This window comes from Lynx rufus, unplaced genomic scaffold, assembly GCF_022079265.1.
Source record: "Lynx rufus isolate CCGP_SWC_20201006 ecotype Redwood Valley unplaced genomic scaffold, mLynRuf1.p SCAF_4, whole genome shotgun sequence".
Lineage (NCBI taxonomy): Eukaryota > Metazoa > Chordata > Mammalia > Carnivora > Felidae > Lynx > Lynx rufus.
The window spans coordinates 19,638,956-19,654,280 of NW_025814856.1; the positions used below are offsets into that span (position 1 = coordinate 19,638,956).

At 50.3% G+C, this 15,325-nt stretch overlaps 2 protein-coding genes across 7 annotated transcripts in view; one reads left to right on the forward strand and one right to left on the reverse strand.

Moving 5' to 3' along the window:
* Positions 1-524: 524 nt before the first annotated feature.
* RBM15B (RNA binding motif protein 15B) lies at positions 525-3,592 on the forward strand. Its single transcript, XM_047097655.1, has one exon. The coding sequence runs from the start codon at positions 579-581 to the stop codon at positions 3,270-3,272; it is 2,694 nt and encodes an 897-aa protein (XP_046953611.1). The 5' UTR covers positions 525-578; the 3' UTR covers positions 3,273-3,592.
* Positions 3,593-7,087: 3,495 nt separating this feature from the next.
* The window catches only part of DCAF1 (DDB1 and CUL4 associated factor 1), an 83,334-nt gene continuing 75,096 nt past the window's right edge, over positions 7,088-15,325 (reverse strand). For 3 of the 6 annotated variants that reach the window (XM_047097654.1, XM_047097653.1, XM_047097651.1), the window contains 2 exons: positions 12,318-12,570; positions 7,088-8,060 (listed from right to left, as the gene is read on the reverse strand). In XM_047097654.1, the coding sequence (XP_046953610.1) occupies positions 8,002-8,060; positions 12,318-12,570 (312 nt within the window). In that variant the 3' untranslated portion in view covers positions 7,088-8,001. Of the gene's footprint in view, positions 8,061-12,317; positions 12,571-12,835; positions 13,477-15,325 lie in introns of those variants that run through there. The other 3 variants (XR_006965391.1, XR_006965390.1, XR_006965389.1) reach the window with 1 other exon arrangement.

A 15,325-nucleotide genomic window follows, 5' to 3' on the forward strand; every position in this document is an offset into this window, starting at 1 on the left:
CTCTGGGCGGTGGGTCCTGGACGGGGCCTACGGAGGTTCTCGCGCCTGTCCATTCCGGACCCTAGTCGGGAGACGGCCGTGGTGGGGATTTGGGGGAGGCCACGTAAAGAGCCACTGGGTTAAGACCCGGGAGCCCGGCGCCCACAGACGCTGCCACTCCTACTCCACGCGTCGTGGGACACCCAGGGCCCGCAGCCCACGGGGCTCAGAGTCAGTGCAAGCCAGCCTGGCTCTCAGGAGGGCCATGAATTTCCGCGTAGCCCAGAGCCTTGGCCGCGGGGTGGCGTCAGAGCTCACTTTCAAGACCACCCGGGGTCACGTGGCACGGAGAGGCGCCGTCCGATGACGTATGCCGGCGCAGCTCTCGCCCCGCCCGCCGCCGGGTCACGTGACAGTCCGGCGCAGCCTGATAACGCGACGCCCGGCCCCTGGGCGCTGCTCCCGCCCCGCCCCGCTGCCACCGCCGCGCCGAGTCCTTTTGTCCAAGATGGCGGCGCCGGGGGCGCTGCCTCCTCGGCCGCCGCCGCCGCCGCTGTGAGGGGCCTGCGGGCCGCCCGCCCGCCCGCTGCGCCGGCGCCATGAAGAGGCAGAGCGAGCGAGACTCGAGCCCAAGCGGGCGCGGCTCGTCATCGTCGGCCAAGCGGCCGCGGGAGCGCGAACGGGAGGCGGAGGCGGGCGGGCGGCGGGCAGCGCACAAGGCCTCGGGCGGCGCCAAGCATCCCGTTCCAACGCGGGCCCGCGACAAACCCCGCGGTAGCGGGGGCGGCGGGGGTGGGCATCGCGACGGCCGCGGCGCCGGGGACGCGAATCACCGTGCGAGCAGCGGCCGCTCCTCGGGCTCGGGCGCCGGCGGCGGGGGACGGGGCGGCAAGGCCTCCGGGGACCCAGGCGCTTCAGGTGCTTCGCCCCGCGCGTCTCCGCTGCCGCCACCTCCGCCGCCGCCCGGGACCGAGCCCGCGGGTCCCGGCTCGTCGGCGGCCGCACCTGAGTACAAGACGCTGCTCATCAGCAGCCTGAGCCCTGCACTGCCCGCCGAGCACCTCGAGGACCGGCTCTTCCATCAGTTCAAGCGCTTCGGTGAGATCAGCCTGCGCCTGTCGCACACGCCAGAGCTGGGCCGCGTGGCCTACGTGAACTTCCGGCATCCGCAGGACGCACGCGAGGCCCGCCAGCACGCCCTGGCCCGCCAGCTGCTGCTCTACGACCGGCCGCTCAAGGTGGAGCCCGTGTACCTGCGCGGCGGCGGCGGCGGCGGCAGTGGTGGCGGCGGTGGGAGCAGCCGGCGAAGCAGCAGCAGCAGCGCTGCCGCCTCCACGCCGCCCCCAGGTCCCCCCGCCCCCGCGGACCCGCTAGGCTACCTGCCACTGCACAGTGGCTACCAATATAAGCAGCGCTCGCTGTCCCCCGTAGCCGCCCCGCCGCTGCGGGAGCCCCGTGCTCGCCACGCCGCCGCAGCCTTTGCCCTGGATGCTGCCGCCGCTGCCGCAGTGGGACTATCCCGGGAGCGGGCCCTGGACTACTACGGGCTTTACGACGATCGCGGGCGTCCCTACGGCTACCCGGCCGTGTGCGAGGAGGACCTGATGCCTGAGGACGACCAGCGCGCCACGCGCAACCTCTTCATCGGGAACCTGGACCACAGCGTGTCTGAGGTGGAGTTGCGGCGGGCCTTCGAGAAGTACGGCATCATCGAGGAGGTGGTCATCAAGAGACCTGCCCGTGGCCAGGGCGGTGCGTATGCCTTCCTCAAGTTCCAGAACTTAGACATGGCCCACAGGGCTAAGGTGGCCATGTCAGGCCGGGTGATTGGCCGCAACCCCATTAAGATAGGCTATGGCAAGGCCAACCCCACCACTCGCCTCTGGGTGGGTGGCCTGGGACCTAACACCTCACTGGCCGCTCTGGCCCGGGAGTTTGATCGCTTTGGGAGCATTCGAACCATTGATCACGTCAAGGGAGATAGCTTTGCTTACATCCAGTATGAGAGCTTGGATGCAGCCCAGGCTGCTTGTGCAAAAATGAGGGGCTTTCCCTTGGGTGGTCCAGACCGAAGGCTGCGCGTGGATTTTGCCAAAGCAGAGGAGACTCGATATCCCCAGCAGTACCAGCCCTCACCCCTCCCCGTGCATTATGAGCTGCTGCCGGATGGATATACCCGGCACCGAAACCTGGATGCTGACCTGCGGGTGCGGGATAGGACCCCCCCACACCTCCTTTACTCAGACCGAGACCGGACCTTTTTGGAAGGGGACTGGACCAGCCCTAGTAAAAGCTCTGACCGGCGAAACAGCTTGGAGGGCTACAGCCGCTCGGTGCGCAGCCGGAGTGGGGAACGCTGGGGAGATGGGGACCGGGGCCTGCCCAAGCCCTGGGAGGAGAGGCGGAAGCGGAGGAGCCTTTCCAGTGACCGCGGGAGGACAACCCACTCCCCTTACGAGGAACGGAGCAGGACCAAGGGTGGTGGGCAGCAGGTGGACCGGGGCTCTGATCGCACTCCTGAGCGCAGCCGTAAGGAGAACCACGCCAGTGACGGGACCAAGGAGTCAAGCAGCAATTCTCTCAGCAACAGCAGACATGGGGCTGAGGAGCGGAGTCACCACCACCACCATGAGGCTCCAGACTCTTCCCACGGGAAGAAAACACGAGAGAGCGAGCGCAATCATCGGACCTCTGAGGCTGAGCCCAAGCCTCTGGAAGAGCCAAAACACGAGACCAAAAAGCTCAAGAATCTTTCTGAGTATGCCCAGACACTGCAGCTGGGTTGGAATGGGCTCCTAGTGTTGAAAAACAGTTGCTTCCCGACATCTATGCACATCCTAGAGGGGGACCAAGGGGTTATCACCGGCCTCCTCAAAGATCACACTTCTGGGAGCAAGCTGACCCAGTTGAAGATCGCCCAGCGCCTGCGACTGGACCAGCCCAAGCTCGATGAGGTCACACGGCGCATCAAGCAGGGGAGCCCCAATGGCTATGCAGTGCTTCTAGCCACCCAGGCAACCCCCAGCGGGCCTGGCACTGAGGGGATGCCCACGGTGGAGCCAGGCCTACAGAGGCGGCTTCTCAGGAACCTGGTCTCCTACTTGAAACAGAAGCAGGCCGCGGGGGTGATCAGCCTGCCGGTGGGTGGTTCCAAGGGCAGAGACAGCACGGGCATGCTCTATGCCTTCCCGCCCTGTGACTTTTCACAGCAGTACCTCCAGTCAGCACTGAGGACATTGGGCAAGCTAGAAGAAGAACACATGGTGATAGTTATAGTAAGAGACACTGCCTAGCCCAGACCTGTTTCCAGCTCCGCATTTGTGTCACAAAAGCAGTCATTTTAAAATCTGATTCCCCACCTCCTACTCCCTTGGTTTGAATTCTCTGCTGGGTTATTTTGGTTCATTTGGTGGGGGACCAGAGTCCTGACCCCTACCAACACTAAGTTCTTAGATTTTTGAGGGTTTTTTTTTACAGCGATGAGCAAAGGGACTCCTGTCACATTGATTTCTAGTGTACAAGATACTGTCTGCTGTGTTCTGTATTTTTTTATTTTTTGACTAACTGTATGGAAAGTTGTCAGTAAAGCCTTTGTCAGAGGATGGATTTTTAATCCTGTTCAGAGTCTTGGTTTAATCAAGTTTTTCCCCACTGCACACAAATGCGCCATCTTTGCGGCACTGGTGTAGCTCAGAGTTCTGATGGATTGTCCACTCTCAGTCCCTCAGCTCTTTGGGCTGAGTCAGGACTGTGTTCACATTTTTAACCTTGGCTGAGAGCAGGTGGGCTTCAATTTGCCTCTGGACCCTACCTTGCCTGGCTGAGCAAAGCCCATGCAAAGGAAAGAGGTGAGCCTAAGGTCTATAACCAGCAGCTGTGGTAGTTTTGGAGTTTTTGTTCTCTTGCCCTAAACGTGCGTGTTCATCCACTTGAGGTGTAGCTGCTGGACAAGGTGCCCGATCTTGAGGTCTTTTTGCGAGCCGGTAGTCTAGCAGTTGTGTGGTCTTGTAGTCATGGGGAAGAACAGTGTAATATTGGTGCCAAGGGGCCTCGTTCTCACATATCCACGCAGGCTCCCCCTCTTGTTCAGCCTCGCAGCCTTAATGTGGCAGCCCAGGAATGCTCAGTTGGAGACCGAGCTGCCTCAAACTCCCAGGGACACTAGAGGCCAGATGTCAGAATGGAGGGTGACAGGAAGCTTCTCTGGGCTAATTCTTGAACTTGACCCAATGTTTGTGAATTCTGGTTCTTCCTTTGGTTATTCGTGGCTGATTGTCAAAGGAACAGGCCTCTGCCCAGTAACTAGAGCTTTTGTGAGGGACATTGAATCCCCAGACGGAAGAATTTTTGCAATGCTGCAAGGGAACATGATGGGTTAGGAGGATGCTCTTAACTGGCTTACCTGTTTCTCAGGTGCAAGGTAAGAGAGAGTGCCTCAGCCTCTTGCCCTGCTGCTGAGGTGGAACCACTGGAAGAAAGGTGCTTCTGTGGGGAATGCGGTCACAGGTACCAAGCTTTTTGCTTGTTGGCTTGAATGGCTTTGACTAGCACTGCCCAAGCTAGGGGGCAATGTGGAGGCATCCTTGAGCTGGGAGGTACTCTTTAAAGAATTACTAATGCTGTCATCACTGGTCTCTAGTGAGGTCATAGGGCAAATGAAGCCAGCACCATTGGAGACCAGGGAGGGAAACCAGTCATACAGCAGTTGTCACCATGTCCCAAAAGGCTCATTGTCAGAGCTGAGGGACAGCAGAAGCCCCAGTAAGAGAAATGAACCCCCAAAAGGCCAGGAACTCTAGGTTCTGTGGGCCATGCCACTCTCCTGGCCTGACCCATTACCCCAGCTGGGGCAAGGCAACACAGGTGACAGCCAGATGTTTTGAGACAGTTGTGAAGTGGAGGCTGAGGCTCAGTGTATCCTGCATGGAGAATACATGCTTGTCCACAAGGACAATGAAGGAGGTGGCTTTTAGGGACCTTGGAGATTTAAAATGAACAGGGTAAGGTGCCTGGGCAAGTACTGCTCACTGGGCTAAAGCTGGTACTCATGAGAGAACAAGCATGTTCACAACAGAAAACCTTAACAAAGGAGGTGTTAAATGTGTTTATTTGTCTGTTTGTACTTGAGCTGTGGCAACACCTGCAGGGTATCTAAGCAAGTCGATGGGGGGGGGGCAGCTGACCACAGCTCCACCATCCTGGGGTAGCTCATAATGCCAGGAGTGGCCCTTATCTTGTTCAGAGCAAGCGAGGTAGGGGTGACCTGAAGGCACATCACAGGGCTTCCTGCAGATCTTCAAGAAATGCCTGGGTCACACACAGGCCAGAGGTGCCTTGCCCCTTAAGTCCCAAACTTCTTTGGGCTGATCCTTTACAGAGTGGGTGCTCAGAACCCAGAATACTACACCTCCTAGCATTCCCAGATGGAAACCTGGAGAAGACACTTCAACTCTTGACTTGTCCGCTCTTCAGGGATAGGTGTTCTCTGTTCCCAAAAGGAAATACAGAGTTTTAGTAAAGAGCCACGCCTACTGTGTGACCTTCCTCCTCCTCTTCCTTGGACCCTCTTCTCAACCACTTCCTTCCTTTGGCTCTTAAGACACAGCAGGTTCTGTGAACTTCTCTCAGGCCTTGGCCAGCACTAGTAAGGGTAAGTCAGGTGGTCAAGGCACTGGTTGATTTCAGACTGCCCCAGAGAGAACAATTTAACTGCAGGCATCAAGCACCTCCACCTGGGGGTTCGGGTCCTCTCTGAGGGGTTGCTTTAAAAAAAAAAAATCAACCTGAGGCAAAAAAAAAAAAAAAAAAAAAGTGAAGAAAAGTTTGCCTCCTCATTGGTTTCCTAGTATTGTACAGATTTCTTCCTAAGTGACTCCAATCTTAAGCCCTGGTATAGTAAGAAATAGGGCTGATGTCTCAAGCCTCTCAGGGCGCTTCCCTAAAGGCACGTTGTCAAGTCAACCAGAACTTTGCTTTCCTGCTGGAGGGCCTCATCTCCACCCCAGAGACCCGTAGGCACTCCCAAGAGCTGCCGGCAGAGTTTAGGGACACAGCCAGTGGCTCAGCTGAGTTCCTGTCTAGAATATAGCGCTTTTACTTTTGGCCTTTTAACCTGCTTGCTTCTGCATCCAGCACCAGCAATCAAGGCTACACCACGGGTCAGGTGTTAGCAACCCACTAAAGCTGAGGCATGAAGCTGAGACCTCTGCTAAAGTACCAAGAGCTAGCTACCTGTCTGACACAGGCCCGCGTTTGTGTGTGTGACAAATTGTATGGTATTCCAAAGCCCGACAGGGCTCTGCCAGCCCCTGGTGAGTTTTAGCCATGTTGTCTTGCTTGTTTACTTCACAACCAAATTTGTCCCCTCTTGGCAAAGGGAGAAAAAAGTCTCTAGCCATGTGATACCTACATAATAGAAACCAAGAAGCTATTACTTGAGCGAACTCAAAGGAAGAGACAGGTCTGTTTACTGGGAAGGAAAGCAGGGTGAGGTGGGGTCAGTGAAAAGGTCAGAGCATGTGGCACTTCCCTGGCAGTAGCGCAGTTTTAACCAACCGCAGGCTGATTTTGGAGGCCCGAGACTGCATCTGCAAACCCAGGCTGCCCAAGCGCCCGCTGCCCCCAAACCGCCAAAAGTGAACAACTCCGGTCCGCTATCACTGTCCCTTGAGGAAACTGGTGACAGTCACCCACCCGACTATAGAGATGGCCAAAACGTTTTCACTCCTTAGCTTTGCCAGCATGTTTCTCCAAAACTCCCCAGGACCCCTAACTTGCCAGTTCCACCAAACACGTACGGCAGAGCTGCCTTCTTGAGTCAAGTCTGGGACAGAGAGATGTGCCCACAGTGGACAATGCCCAAGCCTCTCCTCCACCCCACGTGGTTGGTTCTCGGGCACAGACCGTTACTCCCTCTGGAGCACGGCTGCAGACCAGGTTTAGACACTGTGACTAAGCTACTTTTCTCCCCAGAGTGCTTTATTTGGGCAGAATGTGTTCTCACCGCCATCCTGGACTGCCTCTCCCAGAAGGCGTCTTCTCTACTGGCTGGCTAGAGCTGCAGGGAAAGGGACCATCACACTTTGGTAAAGAGAACAGGGAAAGGCCATGAACAAACAAAGACAGACTTGTAGTTTATTTTGTATTTTTTTTAAATAAATACACTTTACATTAAAGAAAAAAGGCCTTTGATTTGTAATTTCCACATTGGGGAGAAAGGGAAGAAAAAAATTTTTGAAAAACAATCACAAAGAAAAATAGAGGGAGTGAACTTATATCCTAAGTTCCCTCAACTCCACAAAACCAATATCCACAACGACCTTGCTGCCCCCAAACCATGAAGGTGGGTGAACCTGGGCATTTACTCAGCAAACAAGCAGTGCCTTCCTCCCCACCTCGGGCACGAAGGAAAGCAAATTAACCTGACAGCATATGAGGCAACAAAACAGGTTAAAAAATCATATATTATATTTATAATAAAATATTCTTAATCCTTATCAATTTAAGAAACCACGATTTTCCTTTTCATTTAAATACGTATGTAAAAATGCCTCTGTATTGTTCTTTAGACATCATTTTCTTCCATAGAAAATGAAGTGCAGGGACAAGAGACCTGGTGGATATAAGTTCATACCCTCAGTTATAAATGCCTGTTTTTTTTTTCTTTTTAAGTTTTATAAAAAACTATTTCTTGTTCTTTAAGTAAAGAACGTTATACAAAGAAAATATATTGTGAAATAACCCCAGAGACATGTTCCCCCCCCCCCCTTGAGGAAAGAGCTGTCCATCCTAGGAGAAGGGGGGAAGCAGAATAGGGCCTAAACCCTGTTGTCTTTTTGTGGTTGTTATTGTTTTAGAAGGACCCTCAGATTCCAGTGAGGCTCTCTAAGCCATATTCCTCTGAATGCAGGGCATGCAGTTCCTTAAAAGACAGCCCTGGGAGATGGGGAAGGGAAGGTGTTCTGAATTCATCTGACTCAGTTTCTCGCCTGTCAAGAATGTCTTCCACATGATGATGGTCCCTCACTCATTCAGAGATAAGATGATGTCATCTTCCAAATCAGAGTTGTCAGAGCTGTCCGCTGAAAGGGAAGAAGACAGAGAGACTAGGTTATGCACTAGGCTTACAGGAAGCTTTTAGGAAGGAAACACCTACATACACACATTTATGCTTGAGCAGAGTTAACTGCCAGTTTCCAGAAAGAAGAAAACACAACAATTAACTACTTGGAGCTGGCTCTGGAGAATTTACTTGTTGGCAACAGTGGGCACCCTGGGGCCTTTTACTGTCGTGCCTTTCAAAGGGCCTGGATGCAATGCTCTCTGCTTTCTAGAGGTGCTTCCTGCTGGGGGCGGGGGGCGGGGGGTGGGGGTTGGCTAAAGGGACAGGGCAAGCCCTGAAGCTTCTGCATAGCTGCAAAGGGGTAGGGCTGAGGGAGTAATGACTGAGCCCTTTGGCCTCGTGTCCTTCAGGGATGGGTGCACAGGCCTGCCCGATCCCCCTAGGACTACTAAAAAGGGAGTCCAAGCCCAAGCAAGAGTGAGATTTCTCTTAAACTCTCAACAACTCTCTTATCAAAGACCTCATAAGGGTAGAGACTGTCAACCTAGGATTCATTCCTCTGTAAGTTCTGAATATAATCAGCAGGGAACAAGCTCCCAGAAAGGTACAGGCCAGCATGCAGCAACACCAGAGGAGGAGTACCTAGAAACTCTAGGTTGGAGACCAGCAGGGAGTAGCTATGACACCGTGGAAGGTGGCACCATGTCTCTGGCACAGGAGGAGCACTCCGCTTGACCATCGGCCTTCTCAGGCAGTGAATAGACCACATTAACACCTCTGGAAGGATCCACTGAGGAATGAAACTAGGCAAAAGAACCTTCAAAATGAGGTAGATACACCATTGTCTGGCTGATCAAGATTGGAGGGAAACATAGTACCTAGGCTCCTAAGGACTCTAGTACTTGCTGAAGGAAGGTGAGGGAAAGGTCTTGGTGCCCCCGTTGATTACAGTTCAGGAAGCCATGAGACCTTTTTAACAAGGTCTCCAAGGAAGTAGACAGATTGTGAGCGGGAGCCTTGCAAATGCCCACAGGCTGTGGAGTTCCCACATAGAGAGGGACACCAATGGTTCCAAAAAATTCCCCATCAGCCTTTCCCAGATACCTGAGAACTCTCAGGAAAGCTGAGGCAAGAACAATGCATGTTCCCAAACCTTCCTTCATTCACTACAATCTCCTTTACAAAGAAAACTGAAGTGGATAAAATGAAACCAGCAAACAGACGGCTGTGATACAAGAAAGCCCTGAATGTAAACAAGAGAGGTAACTGGAAAAGTCAGTGCTTCTGGGCCTACAAGGGCACAAGCACGACCCGACTACTGGTGAGGAGCAGGGATGTCAGGGCAGGAAGATCAGAGAACTAACATCTGAGCTGAACCAAACGGCCTTGTCAGCTTCCCTACTGCAAGAACTCCAGGAGGAAGCGCCAACAGAAAAAGGTAGGGCCTGCTCTCCACAGCCAAGCACAGCACTGTGTCCCAGCTGTGGCAGACCTCCAGGGAGTCCCCTAGTGCTCCTGTGATGTATGATCCAACAATGCCAGACCGCCTGCCTGACACCTGACCGTCAGCTGTGCAGCTGCTAAGAGCTTAACAACTGTGCCTCACATCTAAGGAGTATAAATGCAGCTGCACAAGGACTAAGACACAATCTTTAAGCAAATCAGGCACAGGGTCTGAGAGAAGCTTCAGGGCCTGGGTGCAGACTCCATTCTTGGTGGTCAGGTGAAAGGACATCTTTCTCTAGCTTCCTTAGCCTCTTCTCACCCTCACGTGTTGAAGAGCCCCAACCCCAGACTCTGGTCAGGACCTCTCCTTCTGAAAGACCCTCTGAGGCAAAGGCAGTCTAGATGTAAAAAATCAATCCCTGCAGTGTTTAACCTGCTGCCTCTACAACACACGAGCTTTTGGGGAAAGCAGAACTGACTGCAACACAGAAACACACAAGACTTCAGCGTCAAAGTGTTTTCTCTTCCTAGGGCTGGGGCTCTGCATGTGAAACTGATCATTGGCTCTCTATAGGACCTGGGCCTAGCAAAGTTATGGGGTGGCACAGGGCTGTGGTTTTCAATAGTCTCAGTGACTTTCATCACATCCTAAAAGGGCTACTACATGAGCTCAGAAAGGTTAAGAGCTAATCTGAGTAGCTCCCTCTGCTCTGCTGTAAACTCTGGGGCGGGGCCGGGGGGTGGGGGTTGTTCTCTACAAAACAGACAGCAATGCAGTACATGCTATATCCATGCTGCCTCCATATCACCACCTCTGTTCTGGAGCCCAAGCTGAAATGTCCTCAAGTTGTCGACTATTACAGCATATTCACATCATAAATATTCCCACCAAAATAAAGTAATATTCTCATTGCTAAAAGAATTAAGGTTCTCCAGATTACCTCTTGGGCCTGAAGGAATTTCCTAAAGAGTTAATAAAGGAGGCAGTAATTTTACAGGCCAAAAACAAATTTAGTGGCTTTATATTCAAGAATAAAAAAATGAGTGACCATCTCATGTCAGGAGCACCGCTGCCAGCTGCACTCCTGGCCTTGTTACTTGTAATTGAAGGAAACACAACTTGTACCCCATGTGGCACTATTCACAGATGACAAAAAGTTCACTAAAAATTGTCCTTTTACTCCCATCAATACTGTCATGTGTCCATGACCCTTAGTCCCTCTTACCTGGCTCTCTGACCATGGCTAGGGACAAGGCAAGTCCTCCTCCACTGAATCACCTCAACCTCCAATATAGAAAAATGGAAGCTGGTAAAGAGCAGACGAGCAGATAGAGAAGGCACTCCCTCCCAACCCCCACAGAGCCTCCTCAAAATACAACTTCACCAAGAGGATTTCTGTAACAAAGTCTCCCCTAAGCCAACTGCCTTCCATCTTGAAGGTTAGAAGCACATGTAAGATTTATCCCAAAGAAATTGGATTTGGGTTACTGTGGAATAGAATCTTTTATACGTATGTTTAAATATATACCGCAACCACCCTCTGCTTACACACACACACACACACACACACACACACACACACACACACACGTTCCTCCTACCACCGAACGCCAATGATTATAAAAACCAAGCAACTACTATGAAGACGCTTGGCATAAGTTGGGCCTAGGCCAGCACATAGTATTTCCTGTAAATGAATTTCATGTAAATGTTCTGCATCTGTGCTGTTCGATATGGTAACCACATGTGGCTGCCAAGTACTTCAATTGTGGACATGAATGAGGAAATGAATTTTTAATTTAATTAAAATTTTAATGGCTGCATGTGGTTAGTAGCCACCATATTAGGCATAATACCTGCCATAGTTGTGAAAATGCTGGCCGGGTTAGCTACATGAATATGGCTGGGTATCAGAGAGACTGCTCCCCAGTCAGCCAGGATAGCACAAGGAAGAACCAGGACCACAGCAAGTGCGTCACTGTCAACAGGCAGCCAGATATGTCCTCTTGAAATGGGTAGAGTATAATTGCAGAGCCAGCAAACTCTTAGAACTAACAGCTGGTTTATTTGGAATTCATTAGCATGGTCAGGGGTCAACTTCAGAAACTTGTCCTAAAGAGAAATTAGTAGGAAAATTAGAGGTTGTTCTTGATAACTTTGAGCCGGGGGCAGAGCAGGGGATGAGTGGGCAAAACAGAAGCCAAAGAGAAACATTTGTTGCCTAGCCTCTAAGAAGCCTTAGGCAAAAGCACAGGAAAAGATTCCAACACAAGAGAGCTTTTACTTCTTCGTAACTTTAAAAAGGAGGAGGCACAGCACCCCCACAAGCAGCTGCTGACTCCGGCTCTGCCCCTCAGGAAGAACTACATTCTAAGGCTAATCCTCTAAAGCAGAAATCGACAGACTATGTGGCCCACTGGCCAAACCAAGCCCACCATGCATGTTTGTAAATAAACTTTTACTTCTGAATCAGAGCCACAATCATTAAATTATGTCTTGTGTCTGGCTGCTTTTACACTACAACAGCAGAGCTGAAGAGCTGCAAGAGACACCATATGGCCCACAAAGCATAAAATATTTAACTGTCCAGCCTTTAAGAAAAAGTTTGCCAACCTCTGTTTTACAGATGAGATAATAGCCTTTTAGTTACACAGCCTGGTGAAAGCAGAGGATTGGAGATGCGAAATCGCTTTTCCTCAAGGTGCCAGAGTGGTGAATCTATAGTTAGGGGGCACAGAACCCTGGTGTGGCTTGCTGGCTGGGAGGGTGCAGGGAAGGGACCTCTCCTTGGGTACCAAGATTCAGCTTCAGGGCCAGCCCTACACTTACTGTCCCCCAGGATCAGTTCCACTTCCTCGTCCGCATCAGAGTCCTCGTCCTCCCCATCCTCTCCCTCCTCTAGAAGGTTCGCTAGCTCCTCGTCAGAGGGAGAAAAGTCATTGTCCCCATCCTCCCCTGCGTTCTCGTTGTTGTCATCCTCCTCCAACTCCGCCTCCAGCAACTGGTCAGTGTCAAGCTCATCTAGATCATCAGTGTCGTCATCATCTTCATCATCATCTTCTTCCTCCTGTTCTTCCTCTTCCTGGTAAGAGAGCATGAGGTCCATTAAGAAAACACAGAGGCCTAAGCCCATGTGGGCCACATGGGGAATCTTTCCCTCCTTCTCAAAGGACAGGGGAGGAAACTGTCAGGAGAGACAGTGGTAATCTAGATAATCTAATGAAGACTGAGACGGGCCAGACATGTTCCCCAAGATTCTCAAAGCACCTCTCAGATGAGGATTACTGGTCACTCCACAAAGGCATTACTGGTCACACAGCCCTTACCCAAGAAAACACACAACTCACCTCACAGAGGTCTTTGCCAGCAGCATTCTAGGTTCCTAAATAACTAATAACAAAACCCAGGAGGCGCTTCTCTCTCTCTTGCGTCAACCAAACCAAGTAAAATCAGTTGGGGCACTGGAACAAAAGCTTCTACTAGAATCTAAAAAGCAATGCTTTAACAAGACAGAGAAAGAACACAGCTGCTGAGTCAGCTCCTAAGCCCTTCAAGTTCTTGCCCTTGCTCTTATAACCAAGGATGTGATCATCTAATAGTCCAACAAAACTGACTTTTACAATACAGAACATAACAGATACCCACATTTTCGGTTATAAGCCGCACACAAAAACACACAAAAGTATGTTAGAGAAACCATCCTTCCTTTCACATTCTTAAGAGAGCTTTCCAAGGCAGGAAAACTACCAGAAAACTAACAAAATACTTGGTTCTGGGTACCCTGAGCTTTGTAAAGGATACATTCTGGCATCTGCCAGAGTTCAACTAGAATTCAAATTGTGTCCTCTCCTGCTTGAAAGGAAACCAAGACACCTCTGCTTTGATAAGGATGACAGGTGTTCCAAGTAAATGTAACCAACATTCACTTATCCTTCTGCTCAAACACCAACTGTCAACCTTGCCAGTAGCAAAGCGCTTCTTCTAATTCCTGCAATAAAATATAAAATTCACTTAATAAATTGCCCTAATGAAAGCCAAGAAAGAACAAGCCCAACATGCACAGAAAAAAATATGTAGAACACATTTTTAAAAGTGCTGCTATATGGCAATCACTTAAAAACCAAAAATTCTGTGCTCATTTGGCCACTAGAGTTCATCAACTATAATGTAAATTAGGCTCACTCACATTCAGCAGAGTAGCCTGCTTTACGGACTTTTGATAATTTTGGAACCATCCTTTAGAGACATTTTGACATACTGTTTGACCCAGTGACTTGGACTTTTCAACAATTTCTGGCAGCTATATGGGAAAAACTAATCCCTTTAAATACCCAGTAATCCTAAGGCCTGTACAAACATGTATATGGTCTAGACCAGAGTTTGTATGCGACTGTGTGTGAAAGCACACGACAGCCTGGTAACAGTGTTCCCACAGCCTTGGCCACATATCACCTCCACAAGGATGGCTAAGTAAGCATTCATCCACTGAAAAAGTGCTGAGAGTGCCTGGAGGCAGTAATGACAAACTGGGACACAGACAAGCTCCTTAGCCGCTACAAACACATGAGCTCATACAAATACTGGGAGAAGGCAGAAGGGTCAAAATAATCCAAAGTGCTTACCAAATTACAACTCTTGCCTCTTTTTTCCAGGCATATTTTCATGGCCTTGACCAAAATTAGTTTAATCCATTAATAAAGTACCACAGTTAAAAACAAGTACATTAAAGAAGAGAATATCCGGGGCGCCTGGGTGGCTCAGTTGGTTAAGCGGCCGACTTCGGCTCAGGTCATGATCTCACAGTCCGTGAGTTCAAGCCCCGCGTCGGGCTCTGTGCTGACAGCTCAGAGCCTGGAGCCTGTTTCAGATTCTGTGTCTCCTCTCTCTGACCCTCCCCCGTTCATGCTCTGTCTCTCTCTGTCTCAAAAATAAATAAACGTTAAAAAAAATTTTTTTTAAAAAGAAGAGAATATCCAAAGCCCTGTGTTTCTTAAGCCTCTATGGGACAATATATAAAATTTAAGACGGCATAATTTTTTATTTTTGATTCTAAAATTAATACATAGTTACTGATATGCGTGTTTGGCATTATTTAAAGACTATGGGACAGGCAAAAATGCCCAGGCTTTGGGATCAAACACACCTGGGTTAGAATCCTGACTTTGCCAATTACATGTTATGTAAACCTAGGCAATTTACATAAATTTTCAATGTCCCATAACTTTCAAAGGTCTACTGTTGAGTGGTTATGTAAAAGGTCACACTGTTCAAACAGTTATCTGTTAGCCAGCAAATTTCAGAAGGCCATTCGCTTTCATTTCTAAAGACATCAAAGCCTAGCTGATCCAAGAGAACTGCGAAAAACCTCCTAAATCAAAAGCAATCCTAGAAAATAAGTCACTCAGAGTGGGAGCTCTGAACCACACATAACATTCCAAATTCCTCCAAAAGACTAAAAATCCAACCCTTATTTAATCTTGATGTTGAAGAAATAGTTTATATATATTCACCCCAGAAGGCCATGAGGTCTTATAGGAGGACCATGAAAGGGCAAGGGCAAGGAGTAGGAAGGGGAGCTGTACCTGCATCTCAAGTAAAACCCATCACTTCATCATTTATACTCTATGATTAATGACCAACGCCGGTTTAATATATGTTGTTACACATGGATATAGCCATAAACTCACTTTCTAAATTTTAAATCTGAAACCCGAATCATGAAACAGCAGCTCACAAGATCTGTCCAAAATACTGTAGAATCTAATTCTGTGGCTGAACTCAATAGAAAGTCCAGGAAATAATTTAAGGAGCATTCTCTGCTGGTTTTAAGTACCTGG